The sequence below is a fragment of the Sinocyclocheilus rhinocerous genome, unplaced genomic scaffold (assembly GCF_001515625.1).
Source record: "Sinocyclocheilus rhinocerous isolate Xijiao unplaced genomic scaffold, SAMN03320098_v1.1 scaffold97, whole genome shotgun sequence".
Classification (NCBI taxonomy): domain Eukaryota; kingdom Metazoa; phylum Chordata; class Actinopteri; order Cypriniformes; family Cyprinidae; genus Sinocyclocheilus; species Sinocyclocheilus rhinocerous.
The window spans coordinates 282,794-305,394 of NW_015666183.1; the positions used below are offsets into that span (position 1 = coordinate 282,794).

The window sequence follows — 22,601 nt, forward strand, 5'->3', positions numbered from 1 at the left end:
GATGGCACCTGGTGGCTGTTTGTGGTATGACGCCCTAAATAAAATGTGAAAAAATTTTCATATCAACTTCAAATTTGGAACATAACTTATTTAGACATAAGGCTTTAATTTTATACCAATTTTAGAGTAAAACCTGTTATGTAAAATATTTATAATAAATAAAATAAAATTAATATAGTACATTTTATTTACAGTACATTTAAACTTCTATAACTTTTTGATACTTAATTTTTTTTTTTTATTCCACTTTTTCCACAATAATCTGCTGACTTTCTTCTTTAAAAAGAGACCAACTTTAGGTCTGTATTCCAAAGTGTTAATAAATTACAACAATTTAAGTTTGGATAGTGCACTTTCATGCCTATTTTAAAAAATGTGGGGTGACAGTTAAGGGGTTTAATAATCAGAAATCTTTACTTGAAAAGATGCTAATTGGTGCTGGTGCTCTTCTACTTTTTATTTTAGGGCGATAAGGAGGCAGAGCTTGGACTTCCTTTCTCTCCTTTATGTGATCGCAAGTCTACCATGGTGGCCCAGTCTCAGATCGGTGAGTGATCAAGCTTGTGTGTGAATCAATAGTATAAGGTATTCCCGCGTCTGTGTGTTATGATGCTCATTTCACTTCCCTAACAGGTTTCATTGATTTCATCGTGGAACCCACCTTCACTGTGCTGACAGACATGATTGAGAAAATCGTGACTCCGCTGATCGAAGAAGCCTCACCCTCCGGCCTGGCTGGATTCAGACGCTCCAGGTGAGATTTCGAATGAATGGGTGGCAACAGTGCTAGTCTATTAAAATATTACAGCTCTATTCTCAAAAAACTGACCTCGTTCAAAAGTTTGGGGTCATGAAGATTTTTTTGAAACAAATTAATCAGCATATTAGAATGATTTCTGAAGGATCATGTGACACTGAAGACTGGAGTAATTCAGCTTTGCATCACAGGAATAAATTTCATTTTAAAATATATTCCAATAGAAAACAGTTATTTTAAGTTGTAACATTTCACAATTGTTTTTACTGTATTTGGATCAAATAAATGCAACATTGCACTCTAAAAAATGCTGGGTTAAATATAACCCAGCGCTGGGTTAAAACAACCCAACCGCTGGGTCAAAACAACCCAATATCTGGGTTTGTCCCTTTTTAACCCAGCGCTGGGTTATATTTAACCCAGCATTTTTTAGAGTGTGGTGAGCATAAGAGACTATTAGCTTGACCTTACTAACTTTTGAAAAGCTAAAATTGAACATATTTATCGACTAGACATTGCACTTGTGTAAATTAAAACTTCAATTAAAGTCTGTTCTTGTCAGTCAAAGTGGTTCACAAATCAATCCGAATGAGTAAATAGCAAATTGATCTGAATCTAAATTATTATCTTAAACAACTGGAAAAGTCATGGAAATGAATTGGTCAAATATGTGGAAACTTTTGTTTTGAACTTGAATCTTTCCTTTAATCACCTAATACTTTAGTTGCACCATATACTTTTATGAGGTCATTATGTGTGAACTACCAAACATGCCTGGGTGTCAGGTGAGTAATGTAGTATTTGGACGCACATCCTGTATCTAGTCATGGAAACTCTTGGTATCCTTCATCAGCTTGACAACTAATGACATTACACTTAAAAGTGATGCACTTCCATATAATCTAAAGACAAACATTTACTGGAAGCTAAATAAATGCTCACTCTATGTGTGTTTTTGTGCAGTCTGAATAACATCCCGTCGGACGGTAAACGCTCTACTGTGAGAGGCACTGGTTCGGAGGGCGGCACTTCCCTGGACTGCTCCGTAAACGCAGTCGATTTTAAGACCTTCAAAAGCACCTGGAATGAGGAAGTGCATAAAAACAGAGAAAAATGGAAAGCACAGGCTGCCAAAGGTATAAACGCAAACATACAGTGGGTACGGAAAGTATTCAGACCCCCTTAAATTTTTCACTCTTTGTTATATTGCAGCCATTTGCTAAAATCATTTAAGTTAATTTTTTTTCCTCATTAATGTACACACAGCACTTAATAAAAATCGAGATGATGTGCTATTAGTAATGCTTGCAACTGTTGCTCGTACTAAGGGTTAGGGATTTAAACAAACCCCCAAAATATTAATATTTAGCTATTTGGTAACTTACGCTGAACATAAATAAAAGATACATCAAGTAGTGATGCGCTGGTTGGACAATGGATCCAGGCCATATCTAAAGACCAGAAAATCATGAGAGTAAGAGCTCTAATGACTTGGGGCAGTAAGCAAAGCCGTAGCAACTGTACAGAACACCCTAGCAACCACATAGAACACCTTATCAATTGTATAGCAATACCCTGGCAATCATTTACAATGCCTTACTATGCAAGGCCAAGCAGCACTCGTCTCTTCAGAAACTGTGAAAATCTAGCTTTCATTCAGAAATAGAAATGAATTCAATATGAATAAAAGATTTAAAAATAAATCTTCATAACTTGAATCTAGATCTCCATTTGGCACAGATTTTGTAGATGAAAAATGTTGTAATATTAAATCACGATTTACTACAGTACATGTGTGGATTGACTTAGAATGTGACAGCTGATCTCAGAGGAATGCTTTGTCATTTCAAAGAAATGTTTTCTGGCAATACTTCACATTAGACTTCCTGTTTCATTCATTTCTATTCATACTTGGCCTGTGAATTCAAATAGTGTTCAAACAAAAAAGGATCTGAATGTCACAGACTGACAGACTTTTTTTTTTTTTCCAAGGAAAGGAATACTTTTAGTTACCAATGACTCATTATATTGATCAAAATTTACAGTAGAGACATTTATAGAATTGAAAGTTTTCTGTTTTGAACATTCTATTCATCAAAAATACTGAAAAAAATGGTTTCCACGGAAATATTAAGCAGAACAACTGCTTTCAACATTGACAATAAACAGAAATTATTATTTCTGAAGACTGGAGTAATGATGCTGAAAATTCAGCTTTGCATCACAGGAATAAATTACATTTTAAGATATATAAAAATAGAAAACAGTCATTTTAAATAGTAATAATATTTAACAATATAGCTGCTTTAATGTATTTGGTAAGCATAAGAAACTTCTTTCAGAAACATTAAAAATTCTTACCAACCCTAAACTTTTAAACAATTAGTGTATCCAGAATTCGAATATCCCATATGCAATATTCCATATTCGTAATTTTTTCATGCTTAAAGTGACCTCACTTTCACAGTGCCAGTATTGATGAACTGAATTTGTCTGTGTTAGATCTGGAAGAGAAGGCCAAACAGGAAGAGACCGAGGAGAAAGATAATGAAACCGACACAGACACAAGACAAGAGAAGGATTCAAAGACAGATAGAGAAGCTACAGGCAATAACGAGGAGCCCACAGAGCAACAGCCCAGAGAGGAAGAGGGCAATAAAGACCCAGGGGGGGGGAATGGGGCTCAAACACCAGCGTCCGATGCCAAAGAGCCCGAGACCAGCAGTGACACGGACAACAGCCAGCGAGCGCACAACGGTGAGCGTCAAAGTTTTCAAATCTGTTGATTTTTTTATTTTTATTTGATTTTATCCCAATATTACTTTTCCTAAACTATTTCTAATCCTAAACACCTGTACTGACCGATACTTTGGTTTACCTTATGCATGATATAAACTAGTGGTTGACCGATATGGGTTTTGATTATTTTAATATTTTTAACATTATTAATATTATTGACATTACATCTGTATATAATGTTAAATAATGTACATGATGTAAACTAGTGGTAATGGCCAAAGCCAATAATGATATTTATATACTGGCTGGTTGTTAGCAGATGCCAAAAAATACATAAATATTATTAAAAATAATATTTTAAATATGTAATAATATTGTTTATTGTTTTTATTATTATTACATCATATATTTATTTAATGTCCAAAGAAAAGTAATGAAATTGCAGAATTTAAATAACTTATATTAAAATAAATTTAATTTGGAAAATATATATTTCCTCAGAATTAATTTAAAATACTGTGCAATTGTAATTTACACAATATTTTCTCAAAATGAATTAAAAAAAATAATAAAAAGAAAAAGATTTGTGAACAGAATATGTAGAGTGTGAATATGACAAAGTTATCATACTATACTAATAATCAATATTTCAAAATGGCTAAATATGGGCCCGTCTATACAGGTCTATCACTCACTACCGTAAACTACTATTCTTGCTTTACCACTTTTTCTCGCTTACTATTGTATTTGTTGTAACCAAGCACTATCGCAGCCAAACTATTACATGTTGGAAAGAAGGTGGCTTTGTTCGTAAATGTTTTTAGTATACTTTAGTATACTCTAATTCTTATGTGTTTTGTAGTGTGCTCTATAGTGTATTCTGTCCTCTACAATTTACAGTGTGCTGTGTGGTGTATAGAGTGCCATGTAATGTATAGCGTTTAATGTCCTCAAGCAAGCATACTAACTAGCGTATACTACTTACTAGTGTTGTACTCTGCAATGTATTGTGTTTTGCAAGCGCTGTGTGCTGCAGTATGCTGAATTCTGTGGTGTATATGCATTTATGTTCTTGTCAGACATGTTTTACTACAGCTAGAAAAGGGTACAACAAAGTTTACAATTTTTCAGAAAGAACGGTTAAACGTTTAGTGTAGCAGACCAAATGGATGGATGTTTATGTTAGAAAAGCGATCGTCTTTTCTTTTATTTGTTTGTCTGTTTGTTTGTTCGCCCTGAGTGGACTCAGTTAGTGACCCGTGTCTTATCTGAATGTCAGGGAACGAGGAACTGAACTCACCTGACAGTGACGACAGTGAAAGCAAGAGATCGGACGGTAACGCCATCATCTCTTTTAACTGCTGTTGGCATCACATAGCGGCTGAATGCTAATTTGCATACTAGCAACCTAATTTGCAGCACTGTGTCCTAACCACCAAGTTTGCAGTTACAAGTCTGTCCACACTCACAACAGAAATCACAGCAAATCTGATGTTTTAACCAATGAGGTTTCACACAGAACTGGTTGGGGGGAAAAAAATAAAAAATTAGCATGGAAGAGATTTTCCTGAATTTTTATTGGTGGTTTTACTGTGCTGCACCTGGTTAGGACACAGTGTACAATAGTGACTGCAACATCATAAAACTGCACTCGCATAATATAGAAAAAACTAGCATCTTGGGAGTCATATCAGTCCAAAGAAACACTCAAGGATGCATTCCGCTAAAATCTACTGGAAGTAGTTTGCTTTCTGGTCACCTTTGGCATACTTTATATTAGTAAATTATGATTTAGTACACACTCCCTAGCTCATACTTATTTAGAACAGATAGTATGTAAAATGGGATTCAGTCGCTATCAGCAGGAGAGCTACTTTAGGTTCATTTCCTCTCATCAGGACAATTGGCAGAAAAACCCATGGTGATTTGATTTGACATCTTAACGCATTTTCTTTCACCTCTGCATTTCACCCAAAAATGAATCTGTTTACTTGGCCTTGTGTTGTTCCAAACCTGTATGACTTTCTTTCAGGTACAATGTCCCAGACGTTTTTGTCCATACAGTGAATGGGGCTCTTGCTCTGAAAAAGAAGGTCCAGAAAAGTAGTCCATATGACTTATACATTATGTACAATAGTTTTGTTTGACATTTAACACATGACCAATAGTCACTGATGTTAAACTGAGCTCATTGCTTCTTTGGTGCTTTTTTGTTTTGAGCTTTGACAGCCCCTTCCCAATTCACTTTTCTTCACTTTTCCAATTCAGTTTACTTTTATGAAAGAACAGCCAAGACATTCTGTCAAATTTTGTGTTCCACTAAAGAAAATCATATGGGTTTGGATTGACATGACCACATTTTCATTCTTAATTGTTTCATTCAAAATCACCTGTTCTGAGATGATCAGATGTATTATATACATCTACAAAGATTTTCCATATATGTGGTTAGTTCATCCAAATTAAGCTCAATTCCCTCCATCTGATTGTAAACACGTGGCATGTCAGTTGTCTTAGCGCCTCATTCCCCTGTCAGACATCAGTCAGAGCTGTGGAACAGGAGCTCTAAATGTGCCAAATATCTGCTCTCCTCTGCAGACTCAGAAGACGAGCACAGTCACTGTGGGATCTCCCCCTCTTCACTGGCAGACAGTGCAGCCGCTGCATCTGCGCCTGATGCAGACTAACAGCACTCCAAATCCTGTACTATGCTGTCACCTGGTGGTTATTTTTTATTATTCATCTTTTCTTTGTTTTGAGGACGTTTCACGTCTTAAAATCAGATCCGATGGAGTTTTTTTTTTTTTCCCATACTTTCTTGACTTTAAGGATGTACTCCAGGTTTTGGTTCAGAGATACACAAAACCATTAGAGAACTGAGACTTTGGTGCAAAACGGACGTTAGAAAAAAGTCATGCATGGTGCCGCGGTGGCTTTTGGAAACTGTTGTCATCAAAGCCACATGCATGAAGATGAAATGTGTCCCGTGTCGAGTCGATGGAGACCAACCCCAGCTGATGTTCTTCCCTCGGGGACAAAGCGACATCTGCCGACCGCTCAAGCACCAAACCTGCACAGACAGCGAGCGGAGAGCTTCAAAGAACTTCAGTCCCTCAGAGCGCTCATGCAACCAGATCACCTTCACCAGGCCGTCGTTACCACGTCCAAAGAATGTCTGCAGAACTGCTGTTTGTTTACCTCTTATTTTTATTTGTGTTAGTCGTACATTTGATGTTGCTGTCGTCCTGTTTTTTTTGTTCTGTGTTGATACTGATACTGTACAGTTTCCATTGTGTGTCTTCTGTACATATGCTTTCAGGAGCTTCTTGATGTCGAACCGTGTATGTTATTGAGGGTTTGATCGTTAGTTTAACGGCCCATAATCCTTTGCCAGTATCCTTGCCAATGTCACTTTGATCATAGAAGATTTTTTTCACAAATAGTTCAGTTCTGTCACAATTTGGCGTAACTTTGACAAACTATTCGAATGATTTTGTCGTATGTGATTTGCACAATATATATTTTTTATATATATATATATATATATATGTCAGCTGGATATTGTGAAATTACAAAGAAAATGAATGCTTATACAATGGGGTCCAAAAGTCTGAGGCCACATTGAAAATCTGGGGTTTTCTTGGGGGGAAGAAAAAAAAATGAATATATCAAAATACAAGTGTTATGATGTTAAATGAGGAATAAATATTTAATTAGTAATTACTAATGTACACTTTTCAACTTTTCACTCAGATTAATACATTTAGTATATTGTAATTTAAACATTTTTAAAATGAATACATTTTCTTTCATTAAATTATAAAAATAATAAATTAGCCTCAGATTTTTGAACCCCACTATACATATTAGGAACAATTCATCCAGAAATGAAAATTCACTCAGGCCAATTAAGATGTAGATGAGTTTTTTATTCATCAGAACAGATTTGGAGAAATTTAGCATTACATCACTTGCTCACCAATGGATCCTCTGCAGTGAATGGGTGCCGTCAGAATGAGAGTCCAAACAGCTGATAAAAACATTACAATAATCCACAAGTAATCCACATGACTCCAGTCCATCAGTTAACATCTTGTGAAGCGAATGTTTGTAAGAATCAAATCCATCAAGGCATTTTAACTGTAATTTAATTCTCATTCTGACGGCACCCATTCACTACAGAGGTGAACGAGTGATGTAATGCTAAATTTCTCCAAATCTGTTCAGATGACAAAAACCCATCTTAGATGGCCTGAGGGTGAGCAAATTTTAATTTTTTATGTGAACTATTCGTTTAACATGAATGAAGGTACAGTTGCCCTTTTAAATAACAAATTATGTCTGATTTCTGTGTTATTATGAGCTAAATCTGATGGGCCAATTAAACCTCTGCAAACATTGTAAGCTCTTCAAACCCTTAAGGTGTAGTAAATGTAATTATTTTGACATTAGGTTATAGTTTGAGTTCTTCTATTTTTGTATTTAATGTATATAAATGATTATATTATTTATGAAGCGTTTATAGGGAAATTTGGTATGAACAATGAACAATGAACAATATAGATTAATTGTAGGAAGGTGTACTATTCATGCTTAATCCAATCTCTGAGAGAATTATGACAGAGATTTAAAGGAATCTTATTTTTATTTTTCAATCTGGTAAAAGAAGAAATAGAACGTTTAGAAAGTATGTTTTAGCACGAGCATCTTCTGTCAGGTGCTGCGTGCTGATATTACACTTTAGTTCACTGTCCTAGCGATGTACGTATGTCCCTGTCTGTGCCGCTCATCTTCTCAAAGTATAATGCACCTGTCCATGTGAATCTTTCTGTAAATCAGTTTCATACATAAATTGTAAAATGCAGAAAAAAAAGTAAATAAGGAAAAAAAAGGCCTCCTTGTAAATAGGCTGTTATAAGTAGGCAGCAAAATCCAGTGTAAATGTCTCTGCTGCCTCAACCAAAGATGATTATAATGCCTGTACGTTATTTATCTGGAGGTCATTGCAAGCCATCATTCATGCATACTTCTTATGAGTCACTGGTTGGAAAGCAAGAAAGATAAAAAAAAAAAGAAGGAAGCATTGTTGCCTTAAATCTATTATTAATTACAAATCCTTGTGAATCATTCTCTGTTGACATTAATAGAATATTTGTGTTCATCTTCCTGTTTAGTTGTCCTCTTCTGACTCGGTTCGGAGTCATCACACATCTCTTTTTTTTGTGCTTATGTCAGCGTTTTCATATCTAAGAGACATTGAAGTGATTTCATCATTTTGATTGTGAAGCTGAATTTTGCAAAACTCATTTGATTGGTTGATACTGTGCCATTCTAAATATTATAGATGTAATAATGATATCATTTTGTTATGTTTTTTATTTTGGTCAATGCCCCTCCCCTCCTATTACACAAGCACAGAGTTCATATATCAGATATCATTTTCTTAATTAGTATTTTTCAGCAAAAAAATCTAATAATTCTTAAACATATATATATATATATAATTAAAATAATTGATTAAAAGAAGAAAAATCTTTTTTTAAGAATGTTTGGATATTTTTGAAATTAAAAACAACACAAATACTGATTAAGAAACGTCCTTGCTGGATGAAATGAGTACATACTAAGTTACACTAAGTTACACACACTAGCTCTTTGACTATAACTGTGTTTTTAGAAATTTCTTGCCTCTCAAATCTTGAAATTTCAGTAGTCCTTTTCAAGCACATTTAGGCTCAGAATGTGAGATTATTTAGGTGAAATGCTGTACATTTATAGAATATTGAAGTTGATGAGTAAATATGGCACAGTGAGATATTCTGCCTTAATAAGTGTGTTTAGTTCTGCTTTGTAGTAACTGTCATGTGTTCAGCTCAGTTGAGTGCATATACGTGTTTGCCAGGAAACCTCGATGTCAAAAGTAAGCTATTTTTATTAGTTTTTTTTGGTTTGAAATCCTCATGTACTGTGTATCTTCTTCAGCACTCAAACACAGACCAATTTCTATTAGTAAACTGAAAGGATGCTCTGATCAGCAGTGCACTAGCAGCGTAAATCATATAGTGCTGTACAGCCATCTGTTGGCTATCTAGTGTACTGCATCACTGCAGTAAAACACATTTTGAGATCCACACATTGTTTTGTTTACTTTTTTATTACGTCCCGAAGTATAATTTGTCATGAGATTGTTTTAACTTTTTCTACTTTAATGTCTGTTGATGCATTCACTATTTTTTATTTTTAAAAGAAAAAAAAATCAATCATAAGGCAGGTGTGGTCATGTGATCATGCTTGTTTCGATGCTCCTTAATTGCACTTTTGTGACAATAAATCTTTACTCAAAGGGCTCAGATGACGGGTTTGAGTCTTCATTTTGATATATATGATTTAAAAATGTACAGAAACTGTATTAACAGAATGGTTGTTAAGAATCTGCTCCGTTTTTTGCAGCTCCCACTCGCCGCAAATACCACCTGGTCAGATACAGTAAGAAACCCAGTTACTGTGTCAACTCCTACTTGCCCTCCCGCCCGCAGAAAGAGGACAGCAAACCCACAGACCCCCGTAGCAGGGCCAGACACCTACAGAGCATCTCTCTGAGACAGGGGAGGTGACTCCATCTATAGCACACACACTTCTGTCTGTTCTGCACTGATGATGGAGTTGAGTGATGCTATTTCAACCCAAAATCAAAAGAAAAACAAATAAGAAATTATATTCTGCATGAAGACAGTACTTTGACAATTAAGCAGTTTTGCTGAAGATTCTTATTACTGTAGTGTATACAGAAGATAAATAAATAGATAAAATAATTAATTAATTAATTAAAAACAGTAAAAAATAAAAAAGATTGTATTTTTTATTTACATTTTAATTAATTATATATATATTAGAATTTTGTAGTTCTTATTTTCAGTTGTGATGCCTATTGCCCTGATACAGTACTTTGTTGTATTAATTGTATTCCCATACCATTTTAATTATTTTAATCAACATAAATTAAACACATGCTACACTACAACAAATGATTCCATGATATATGAGTACTTTAAAAACAATGTTTATATATATATATATATATATACACAGGTGCATCTCAATAAATTAGAATGTCGTGGAAAAGTTCATTTATTTCAGTAATTCAACTCAAATTGTGAAACTCGTGTATTAAATAAGTGCTTAATTTAAATTTTTTATTTATTTATTTTATTTATTTTTTTGGTCATTCTTATTTTCAGTTGTGATGCACATTGCCTTAAACAATGCTTTTAATTGTTCCCATACAAAAAATAGTGTAATACAAATTTTAAAAACAAAAACAAGTAAGTCAACATTAAGGCACCACAATAAATGTTACCGTGAAGTATGAATGCTTAAAAAAATTATCTGATATTTTTTCACTTTATTTTAATTATCATAATGAGAATTATGCAGCAAAATCTTATTAATTGTGCAACATATATATATATATATATATATACACACACACATATATATATTTATTTTTTATTTTGAGGTCTTGAGATGTACCCAGTTAATGTAACCTGCTGTTCATACGTAATCACACACTGAAACACCTGTACATACTATGTTGAGTATGTTCAGTAGTTCTGCAGATATTGATGTTGATATAGATAAATATCGTCTCTGTTTTCCATATGACATAAAAATCAAACACATGCACCAAATTCACACTTTTCCAACCTTTATGCTACGATGTTCATATTGGATTTAAAAAGATGTTCTTTGCATCATTGCAAGTTGTGTTTCTACAGCATTACACTCAAATGACGAAATGACAACGCAAAAAATATCTGCAAAACCTACATTTAATGAAGGCTCAGACGACAATCAAAAATAACACTAACAAGAATGAAAACTGAATGTTTTTAAAGACATCTACTTCTTCATCTCCTTCTCCTCATCCTCCTGATGAATCATTCGAGCCTCTGTCTTCATCAATCTCACGCCTGCGAAAGAAAAGCGCAGAGAACTGAGACAAAGAGATGGATGGAGAGGACGTGAGGGTGATTGAGTGAAAGGATGACAGAAATCAAAATCTTGCCTGGTATGAGTGGAGGGCTGCTGAGTACGGGAGTGTCTTTCCTGCGGGGTTTCTTCTGTCCCGGTTTGTCATGCTGATGTTCCTCGGAGCTGTGCTTCTGATTGTCCATTTCAGCGTTCCCATCTGCAGGAGAACATTTCAGAGACAGGTTCACAAAGCTGGTCTGTGTGTATCAGTCAGACTGTCGCCTTTGTTATTCCCGCTGGATGCCGTTCACCCAAATTTTGACCCTTTTATTGTCATTATATAGCGCTTTTCCTTAAAAAACATTGTGCATGCAGATATCCATGCAGAAATGCAGTGAAAAGCAGGCTGCGGTACTCACAGAGATGTTCGTGCATGGCTTTGTCTGAGAGTGACCTCACGCAATCAGTGGACATGCTCCCCACAGCAGTCTGTTCAGGTATCAGATAACAGCACACACACACATATACATGACAAAGGCTCTGTCATATTTACTGGAAAGCATAGTTACTGAACGTGTGAATGGTAGCAAACTAATTAAGCAAAACAGCTTCTCACTTTGGGCTCTGAATTTAATATTATTATGGTTAATTATGCAATGTCAAAGCATAATACTTAAATGCATCACATTAAATTTACAAAAAAAACTTGTTTAATTCCATGTTAATATTCATTTTTCCAAAAAAAAAAAAAAAGGTACTTTTTCCTGGAAAGCAAATAAAAATGTGCAAAATTTACATTTGAGGCTCAGTCAGCAATCAAAAATAACATTTTGAGGCTTTTGTGATCTGATGAATTTTAATATTTAATTTATTCACATACAAACCAAATACGTATATTATTATTACAAAAAATTACATTCACACATTTACCTGAAATGTATCTGAAATATATATACGAAAATATATAAATCATATTTCAATAAGTAACAAATAACATTTGCTTCAGATTTGATGTGTCCATCTACAATTAAAACATACGGCATCATAAAATAGCCCATATATATATATATATATATATATAAATGGTAAAAAAAATTACCTATGTTTAAATACTCCAAAAAAAAAAAAACACAATATATACTGTAAACATTTTACTATTTAAATATTATTTATTAATCAATTAACATCTGCTGAAATATTTTGGTATTTATCTTTCAATCTAGAAAAGAACTAAATAAGTGAATTATAAGAAAGAGAGAGAGGCCTTACCTCAGTGCAGCAGAGAGACGGAGAGCGAGTGCAGGCCAGATCAAAGACAGGGGTTATGTACTTCAGGAGGAGGGGCCTCTTCTAATTCTGTCTCCATTAGAGCCTGTTGTCTTGGTGACAGAGGCCCTTGTCATGTGTCAGTCATCCCAGCTTCCATGAACACACGTCATCGAGGTTAATGAAACAACTTCAACACTTTAAGCAGTGATTCCAACACGATGGAGGTGAGGTTTGGTAAAACGGAGTGTGTTAAGATAATGTCTTCAATGCAGTGATTCCTACTTCATTTGGTTTTGATATTAAGTGCATCCATATATAATTAAAATATACCACATCATAAATAGCCCAATAATATTTAAGATAATTTTACGCGTATACACTCACCACAACTCATTACTAGCTCAGTTGAGAGCGTGAAGAAGAGGAAATGAATAATAATGGAAAACAATGTGGACATTGTTTAGCCTACTGACAGGCTTTGATGTCTTTCTATACTCCTCTGATGTAAATGATGTTTCCTCCTCCCGTGAGGAGTGTGTATGGAGAGTGTGTGAAGTGGTTTTGATTATTTTTTCATTCACTGAACCATAGTCTACTACCTTGTTAAACACAACACTATATAAACAGTCCATATGCCAACCTGACGCGTGGTAAGGGAGCGTCTGCCAAGAACATAAATTTAAACGTAAAAACCTGGTCAGTCTGCATAAGGATGCAGTGCGGCACTTTACACACGATCCCTAAATTCTGAAAGCGCCGTTACAGTACGCGATTTTTTAACTGATTTTTTTTAAACACAGATACTGATCATTACTTTGTTTAGGGGGTAGTAACGTTACAACGATTTGAAACAAAATATTATTTTTTATATTCCTGAGAACATATTTGAGGAAGTGACATCGAAGTATTTCTGATAAAACGATTCAAACAGGTAAGTTTCTCACAGTGTAATTACTCCGTATTTAATTATTTTCACACATATTGTAAAGCTTAATACTTTGGCTTGGTTACATGGCAAAACAGTGAATAGTTTGTAGGCACAAAAGCATTTTAACAGCAGCATTGGCCTTCAACTCCGAAACGTTAACATTCCCCAAAACATTTTTAATGTGACAAACAATTGAATGGTTACTGCACAAAACGTGTTTTGACACTGTTATGACTTGTAATACCTTCTGATTTATTACACCAAAACTGCATGTATACAATATTTATTCAATTATGAATTCTGTGAATGTCAAACCTAATCTTGGTTAGTAACACAAGTTAAATATCAGTACATAACTATAATTCAAGAGGTAAATTGGCTACTGAGAAAACCATAAGTTACTGTATTTATTTTGTAGACCATTATTCTAAATTTTAACTCTATTACTATTACATGGTCCTCCATACCCCACAGCTGTCCCAGTTGGGAAATGTTTATTTCTAAGGTTCAACAATGTTCTTAAATGAAGTTATTAAAAAATAGGCCTACTGACATTTTCAGCAGCAGATGGTTTCATTTCCTGAGACTGGGCCATAACTGTTGGAGAGCATCTCAGGAACAGTGAAGGAACCATCAGATCATTGTCCAATCAGACAGCGGGACCAGCGCCATGTCATCCACTGCTTCATCAGGAGAGCTGCAGTTTCCTTATATGGTCAGTGCAACACCACAATGATATGAAGTGTTTCATTACAAAGACACAAAGATGGAGAGGGAGCGAGAGTGTTAGGCTACTGGGAGGAGGTTCACTCTACATAAGAGACGTCTGTGCTGTGCACACATAAAAACTCAAATGGACACATGATAATGGTATATACATAATTCTTTATTAGTTCTGTGGTCAAGAGTCAGCACTTCACTTTATAAGTGACTTCCAAAAGAAATGGCGAAATGGGTCTTCATCACTGCTGCGTCACTACATAAAAGGAAAGAACAAAATTATTAGTTTTGTATGTTGCATTCATGTCAAATTAAATTCCATTCAGACCCCATAAAATATTTGTCCATATTTTTTAAAAACAATTGTTTCCACCACATGATAAATTCTGCAATTCTGAGAGTATATCTCACAGTTATGCTCTCTTTCTCACAAAGAGAAAAGTCAAAATTGTGAAAAGTCAGAAATGTCAGATATACACTTGCAAATGTGAGAAAAAAAGTTAAGATAAAAAGTCACAATCACCTTTTTTAATTCTGTGGCAGAAACAAAAAGATCTGAATTGCGAGATGTAAACTCAAAATTCTGAGAAAGTCAGAATTGCGAAATATAAACTATTATCGACAAATGATTTTATTGGGTCATTAAGTAAAATTAACTTTTGATTTCAGACTGAAGCAGAAAACAAACCTTATTCCAATGAGTTATTGTTCATTGAATGTTGTAATGAATTTTTCAACTGAAAGATACAAATGCACAATTAACAATGCGTTAGGACATTATCATTATCAGATCTAATTATTCTGATGATGAGGGTATGAGATGTTTCTTACACTTTTAATAAAAGCTACAAAGTCTAGCCTGTCTGGTTTGCAATTGGCCTCCCATTGGGTTTTACAGGGGAACCGGTGTGGATCTTGACATGCCCCATGACAGATGCAGTGATGATGGACACACCGCTGTGGACTGGACGTGATGGGCGGCAGGCAGCACTGAATGGCCACGCTCCTGGTTGAGGTGGGTTCTGAATGAGGCATATCAGAGGGTGTAATTTGCAGATGGGTGCACAGCTGAGACTGTTCGTCCATGAGCCGATTCAGCTTCTATAAACATAAAAATACAGGGATTAAACAAAGGTGTTCTGCTTTATATTCTGTACATCGCACCGCTAAAGGATGTTGGTTGGTAACAAAGTGGGTTCTGATTCATGCTTGAAAGAGTTTTGCCCCATATTGAAATATTTGGAACATGTTTTGTCAATTTGTGACATTTTTGCACCAAGCCCTTTATTCTGATCCATAAACCATATTTAATGTTTAGTTTATGAGTAGATTGAATACCATTTTAATGCTGTCATCATAGTGATGTACCAGATCAGACAGCTGCTGTTCAAGCGTCCCGGCTTCATGTTTGACAGCTTCTCGTAGCCTCAAAACATCTTCCACTTCCTCCCTGAGACACAAAATCAACTTTAAACACTGCAAAATACATGCTATTGAGGAGCACTATTAATCAGTGATATATCCGTTATGATGGTATTCGTTATCACCTGTGGGAATCTGACAGAGATCCGATCACGGATGCTTGTTCTTCATCTAGTCTCACTTCAATTTCTGTCAGAACTGCCCGGAACTTCCTCAAACATTTCACCATGTCTTCAAGCTCATCCAGAGAGTACTGGAAATAGAGAAATAGAAGGATATTTGTCTGCTCCTGCGTGATCCCCTCCCAAGGTCTGTAAAAGTGGTTAAGCTGGTTTTTGGTGTATAACAGCTGGTTTATTGCTAGAGGCTGGTTAAAACATGACGTCAGTCCCACCAACTGGTAGGTCCAACTGATGAACCACCTAACCAAGATCAAAAACCTGTTTTTTTTTTTTTTTGTCATCAAAAAACATTTGCGTTACTTGAAATACAATAAACGTAAACTAAAAAAAAGATTTAAAAAAAAACAACTTATTTTATTTCAGGTAGCTGCCAAGACAACATTCATTTAGTTTACCCTGATGCACAAAAATAATTAAAACTGAAATAAAAACACGGAGAAAATTATTAAAACTAACTAAAACTACAGTGAAAACATATATATATATAATTTATTTTTATTTATTTTTTTTATTAATATATCTCAATGACACTAAAATAAAACTGGCTTGAAGCTGGGGTTTTAGCTGGATTTTCCAGTAGCGAGGAGTATTTTGCAGTTCGTGACCTCTGACCTTTAAATGCAGGCAGCTTCAGTGGAGCGTTTGTAAGCGAGGATGTGAGTTAAAGGGGATTTTGGTGCGTGTGCTTAAAACCTGTCAAGGTTCTGAAGTGGTCAATGTTCGCTTCTGTTTTCCATTACACATGCAAATGAACTATACAAATTCAAATGAGCCTCATTAAACATAAGCAGTGCACATAGCTTTTAATCGCAGATGTTTGAGAGGCAGAAGAGTTTTTCCCAGAATAGAATGTTTAATCTTAGTTTGTTGTTAAAATCAGAGGAAAGATCTACTGTAGTAAAGAGCCCATGGAAATCCATACTTCAAATGTGAAGCTCCTCCCACATACCATGAAGCAACCAGTGTTTTTTTTTTGTTTTTTTCCAAACCAAATATAAAAACAATGGGCCACAATTGCAACAGCAGAACAAATTTCTGTGAAAATTATATTACATATAAATGTTTACACTGAAATTCTTAAGTAAATCACCTATGCATTGAGCTGAATTTTGTGTAAAAATGGTCTAAATTACTTATAAAGAATAATTTTCATAAATGAAAACCAGTGTATGATTTATAAGGATACACTAACAACAAAATTCTAGCAAAATAGCAAAAAGACAATAATGACTTACAGTAAATGTTATGGCCAATAACCAATATATGACCAATATTAAAAATATATGCCGTTTATAAAATTTTGTTTAAATAAATTAAACATAAAATATTTAATAAAAGTAAAATACTAGAACTAAGTTTAGGTATCACACCATTGTAATGTATACAATATGAAAACTGGATATTCATTTTGAGATTTGCTACAGATTACATTTAACAGTGTTATTAAATTACTGTTTTAAAATATTAATTTAAGCGAGCATTAAATTATGGCAGTCTACATTTAAAAATAGGAAAAAAGCATGTGCAATTAAATATCTAATACTGACCAATATTGATATGATAATTTAAAAAAATGTAATATCAACCGATAATCAATATGCTACCTATATATCTGTAACATGGGATTTGGGTTTTGTTTCTGGTTTAGGTTTTCATGTCTTTTATTTTGATATTTTGTCTTGTTTCATGTTCCTGTCATGTGTTTTCCTACCCTGTCATGTGATCCTGCCATGTGGTCCTCTTGTTCTTAGGCTTGTTCGACTTCATGCGGTCTGTTTTTATAACAGTAAAATCTTTTTTAGTGTAGTCGCACTGTTATCTTGAGTCATGTTTATTAAAAACACTGATAAAAGCATATATACCCCCACTTTATTGGTATTTAGTAGCCTATGTTTATGCAGAACTTTATTCTTCAACAGATGGTGCTGTATTAAGCAGTATATAAGAAGTGTTTCTGTTGCTCATAAAAACGTTTCGGTGTATTTGACAAATATTGCATTTAATTTACTTAATCTGTGATAGAGTAGGCAAACACTGTGAGAGCGTCATTACCGGGAGCAGAAAGTGTCCGACTTGACGTCTCCGATTTTAATTCCGCCCCGACTGCAAGTGGCTACTCTCGCCAGCCGGTGGCAGGCTAGTATAGTTCATCTCGAACAAGCCTCTTGTGTCTTGTTCTAATTGGTTCCTTAGATGAATGTGTCATGTTGTGATTGGTTGTTTTAGTCATGTGTCTTGTTCCTCATTGGTTGGCTTTGTCATGTGACCCTTATTGTTTAGTATGTATAGCCCTCATGTTGCCATTGTTCCTTGTCTAGCTTTGAAGTTGTAACCCTGCTGTCGGTGAGTTGTTTATGTCTAGCCATTGTCAAGTTGAACCAAGCCTGTTTGGATTATGTTTCGTCTTCATTGTAAATAAAAGACATGAAAACCTAAACCAGAAACAAAACCCAATCCCCACGTTACAATATCATGCATCTGTAATAATTTGAATGTACAATATAGAGCATGATTGGAATTTTACACCCCAGTCCGTTATAGTTAATGATTATAGATAATGATTATTTGTAGAGCAACTTCTACTTACAGGCAGACCGGAAGACAGCTCAGGTTTAGGTTTTGCCCAGCCATTGTCATAGCCAATCTGGGACCCGCAGTAGAAGCATCGCTGCGCCCCTGCCCTCAATGCACCCTGCAGTCTGTGATCCTCCTCCTCATACGACAGTCCCGTGTCCAGAGATATCGACCGCATACGCAAACGCCCAAGATCTCCAGAACAGTCCACAGAGTTCCATAAGTGAGGTGGAGATGTGTCCACAGATGTGAATGGTGTCTGTGTGGTGGGTGTTTGTGCTGTTCCGGAGTCATTATCTGTGATCACATCAGACCAGGACCTCCTGGAGAAAGACTCTCTCCTGAGTTTGAGTGCTGTGGGGGAATTGTGTCCAGCGGCTGCATCAGAGGTCACCGTTTTGCCCTGGGTAGAAGCTGGAGATTCCTGCATCAAATCCAAAGCTGGATCTTTCTTGCCCACCTCAAGATTATTTGTTAAGGTATCCACCTCCTTTTCCACAACATCTGTCCCCAGATCAGTAGGACTCAAGTGTGAGTTTGTCTCAGCAGATTTCAGTTCCTCAAGCAAGGACATGTCTTCCCTATAAACACGACTGTCTGGACTTTTTGATCCTTGCATTCGTTCACGAATTTCGGTCGGATAATTTCGGACAGGATCCATTTGAACAAAGTATGCTAGAGTGTAAACACCATTACTGCCCACTTTACTAATATCTGGCGACAAAGTGGTTTCTTTTTCACTTCTTATTTTCCTCAACTCTCCTGAGTCAAACATAGTTTCAGAGTCTGCTGTTCCCAAAAGAGTTTTGCCAGAGTGTGTTGTAGGCGAGGGTTTTTGGTTTGACTCCATTTCACAGTTCTGTTCATCTGCAGGGGGATCCTCCGTTTCTCGCTGTTGTAATCTCTTCTGTTGATCCTTTGTGCTATCTTGTGATATTGCATTCAGCATCTGCAAAAAGCAGAAACAGCATGGGAAATCAGACAAATATTCATAAACGGACCCCAGCAAGTGGTAAATATCCACATTGCCTGCTCCACTAAAAACACAGAATGTAACTGTAAAAATAATGGCTATAGATATTGTATCCAAACAGGTTTCCCCAAAACTCTGATGTCTGTTTTGTTTGAACAAACAGATCCTGCCTCAAACTCAACACCGGCTGAGCTACAGTAATATTGGTTGGCCGCTCATGTTACATTGCAACCTTTTTTGAAGTATGGATGTCAGCCTTTACAAAAAAAATGGTTCAAACCATATCAAACGTACAATGGTATTTACCAAGTTACTTCAAAGAATATTGTGGCATTTCTGAAAAAAATATTTTATAAAATATTGTATTTTCTTAATTTCTCACAGGAAATCATTGCATCTCTCATTGCATCACAGGAAAAAAACAGATTTAACACAATAGCAGATAAAAACTATATATAGCACCATTAATACATGTACTTAAACCTTCTGCAGTATGTAAATAAAGAAAGAACTGAAACACGTCTTACCTTCATGAGCTCGGGTCCTGGGCTGTTTTGCTTGGATAGCGCAGGTATGAAGGGCTCCTCTAGGAAGCCGCTGCTGTCTGAATGACAACTGTTTGTTCTCATCACGTAAGACCCAATTCGTTCACCTACAAGGAACCAAGATCAAGATTAGCATGCGTCCACATCTCACAAGCGTTCAGAAGAACACTAAAGCCTCTTGATCAGACTAAACAAACAAGTCCATTTTTCCATAGCACTGTGGTCAGGTGGACATTACCTCAACTATACAGCATGTAGCCTGCTGCACATATGAAAATGACTGAACAATCGCATGAGTCATTTGCATAATATCAGAGATGGAAATTGTTCTAAGTAAATTATTTGAATCCACACTGTGGTTTTTAAAAATGTTCGCTTTTCAGGAAGCAAAAGGAACAATATTGTATTTTAAATCTGATCTTTTTTCTGAAGTACAGGTGTTAAGGCCCATTCAAACCAAGGACTATAAAGTATAAAGATAAAGATAAGGATAGAGATAAAGATAAGGATAACTATAGAGATATCGATAAAGATATAGTTCTAAAAATAATTCTCAATATTAAAGAATAGCAGAGTCCACACCACAACTATAACGATAAAGGCACAGAGAAACGATATCGTTGGAATCTCTTTCAGAATGATTTTTCCCAGCTGATGAACGATACAAACATTGACACCCAATCAGAATCCATCCTGCTATAACGAGCTCGAGAATTAAAAGCGGCAGATGAGCGTGCACTTAGAATAAACAGACAATATCGTCCGCTGTTGTGGACGCTAATATCGTTATAGTTCTCTTTATAGTTTTCGTTCTTGGTGTGAACAGGGCTTTAGCCTAGGGGTGGGCGATATGAGCTAAAATTCATATCACGATATAATATTTTAACCTTATATAACGTGAATAATTGAGGGATTGGACATAGACCTGAAAAGTATTTTTTTTTATTGTGCCATTGTTTTTCTCAAAAAGTGCAAACGTGCAACATGAGGTAGGCCTGAATTTAATTTAATTTAATTTAATTTAATTTAATTTAATGTAATTTAATGTAGTTTAGTTTAGTTTAGTTTAGTTTTGTTTTGTTTTGTGTGTTTGAGTAGGCCAGTGGTTCCCAAACTTTTTCTGCCGGGCACCCCTTTTGTAGAGAAAAATATTTTTTTGGGAAAGTCTCTTATGCTCACCAAGGCTACATTTATTTATTAAAAATACAGTAAACACTGTAATATTGTACAATATTGTCAATTTAAATGATCTATTTGAATGTTTTAACATTCCTGTGATCAAAGCTGAATTTTCAGCATCATTACTCCAGTCTTCAGTGTCACATGATCCTTCAGAAATCATTCTAATATACTCCATACATCTATCTATCCGTCTGTCTGTCTGTCTATCTGTGTGCTTGTCTATCCAGCCGTCTATCTATCCATCTATCCGTGTGTCTGTCTGTCTCTTTATCGATCTATCTAGCTGAATGCCTATCCATCAATCTATCCATATGTTTGTCTGATTGTCTGTCTGTCTATCCGTCTATCTATCCACATATCTGTGTGTTTGTCTATCTATCTCTATCTGTCCGCCTGTCTACCCATCTATTAGTGTGCTTGTCTATCTATCTATCTATCTATTAGGGGTGGGCGATATGAGCTAAAATTCATATCACGATATAATATTTTAACCTTATATAACGTGAATAATTGAGGGATTGGACATAGACCTGAAAAGTATTTTTTTTTATTGTGCCATTGTTTTTCTCAAAAAGTGCAAACGTGCAACATGAGGTAGGCCTGAATTTAATTTAATTTAATTTAATTTAATGTAATTTAATGTAATTTAATGTAATTTAATGTAATTTAATGTAATTTAATGTAATTTAATGTAATTTAATGTAATTTAATGTAATTTAATGTAATTTAATGTAATTTAATGTAATTTAATGTAGTTTAGTTTAGTTTTGTTTTGTTTTGTTTTGTTTTGTGTGTTTGAGTAGGCCAGTGGTTCCCAAACTTTTTCTGCCGGGCACCCCTTTTGTAGAGAAAAATATTTTTTTGGGAAAGTCTCTTATGCTCACCAAGGCTACATTTATTTATTAAAAATACAGTAAACACTGTAATATTGTACAATATTGTCAATTTAAATGATCTATTTGAATGTTTTAACATTCCTGTGATCAAAGCTGAATTTTCAGCATCATTACTCCAGTCTTCAGTGTCACATGTTCCTTCAGAAATCATTCTAATATGATGATTTGCTGCTCAAGAAACATTTCTGATTATTATCAATGTTGTAAACATTTGTGCTGCTTAATATTTTTGAGGAAACTATTTTTTCACGATTCTCTTATCGCGCTTTGAATTGGTCCTTTGTGTCAGAGCGCTGGAGTTCGTCAGAAATAGAACGCGGCATCAGTTATACTGTCATGGATTTGTCGTGACGCGTCGCGCCGCATCCACAGCAGAGAACATCACTGGGTTCTATTTGCTTTTGTCAAATCGCGCCGCTCGCATCTGGTGCAGACGCTTAGAG

General features: G+C 35.2%; 3 protein-coding genes across 4 annotated transcripts in view; 1 reads left to right on the top strand and 2 right to left on the bottom strand.

The window, feature by feature from the left end:
* Positions 1 to 10,175, top strand: part of LOC107732053 (calcium/calmodulin-dependent 3',5'-cyclic nucleotide phosphodiesterase 1C-like) — a 56,917-nt gene extending 46,742 nt beyond the window's left edge. Inside the window, exons 11-15 of the mRNA XM_016543288.1 lie at positions 466 to 547; positions 634 to 754; positions 1,721 to 1,893; positions 3,260 to 3,514; positions 9,947 to 10,175. Coding sequence (XP_016398774.1) covers positions 466 to 547; positions 634 to 754; positions 1,721 to 1,893; positions 3,260 to 3,514; positions 9,947 to 10,110 — 795 coding nt within the window. The 3' untranslated portion in view covers positions 10,111 to 10,175. The remainder of the gene's footprint in view (positions 1 to 465; positions 548 to 633; positions 755 to 1,720; positions 1,894 to 3,259; positions 3,515 to 9,946) is intronic.
* A 1,220-nt stretch (positions 10,176 to 11,395) lies between these two features.
* Positions 11,396 to 12,771, bottom strand: ppp1r17 (protein phosphatase 1 regulatory subunit 17). The gene is made up of 4 exons (XM_016543335.1): positions 12,737 to 12,771; positions 11,887 to 11,956; positions 11,562 to 11,684; positions 11,396 to 11,466 (listed from the first exon to the last, which is right to left on the bottom strand). The coding sequence occupies exons 2-4, from the start codon at positions 11,939 to 11,941 to the stop codon at positions 11,396 to 11,398; spliced, it is 249 nt and encodes an 82-aa protein (XP_016398821.1). The 5' UTR covers positions 11,942 to 11,956; positions 12,737 to 12,771.
* Positions 12,772 to 14,547: 1,776 nt separating this feature from the next.
* itprid1 (ITPR interacting domain containing 1) overlaps positions 14,548 to 22,601 on the bottom strand; it is an 18,725-nt gene continuing 10,671 nt past the window's right edge. For both annotated transcript variants that reach the window (XM_016543393.1, XM_016543392.1), the window contains 7 exons: positions 20,063 to 20,187; positions 18,576 to 19,511; positions 15,932 to 16,059; positions 15,723 to 15,834; positions 15,216 to 15,485; positions 15,073 to 15,121; positions 14,548 to 14,640 (listed from right to left, as the gene is read on the bottom strand). In XM_016543393.1, coding sequence (XP_016398879.1) covers positions 15,074 to 15,121; positions 15,216 to 15,485; positions 15,723 to 15,834; positions 15,932 to 16,059; positions 18,576 to 19,511; positions 20,063 to 20,187 — 1,619 coding nt within the window. In that variant the 3' untranslated portion in view covers positions 14,548 to 14,640; position 15,073. The remainder of the gene's footprint in view (positions 14,641 to 15,072; positions 15,122 to 15,215; positions 15,486 to 15,722; positions 15,835 to 15,931; positions 16,060 to 18,575; positions 19,512 to 20,062; positions 20,188 to 22,601) is intronic.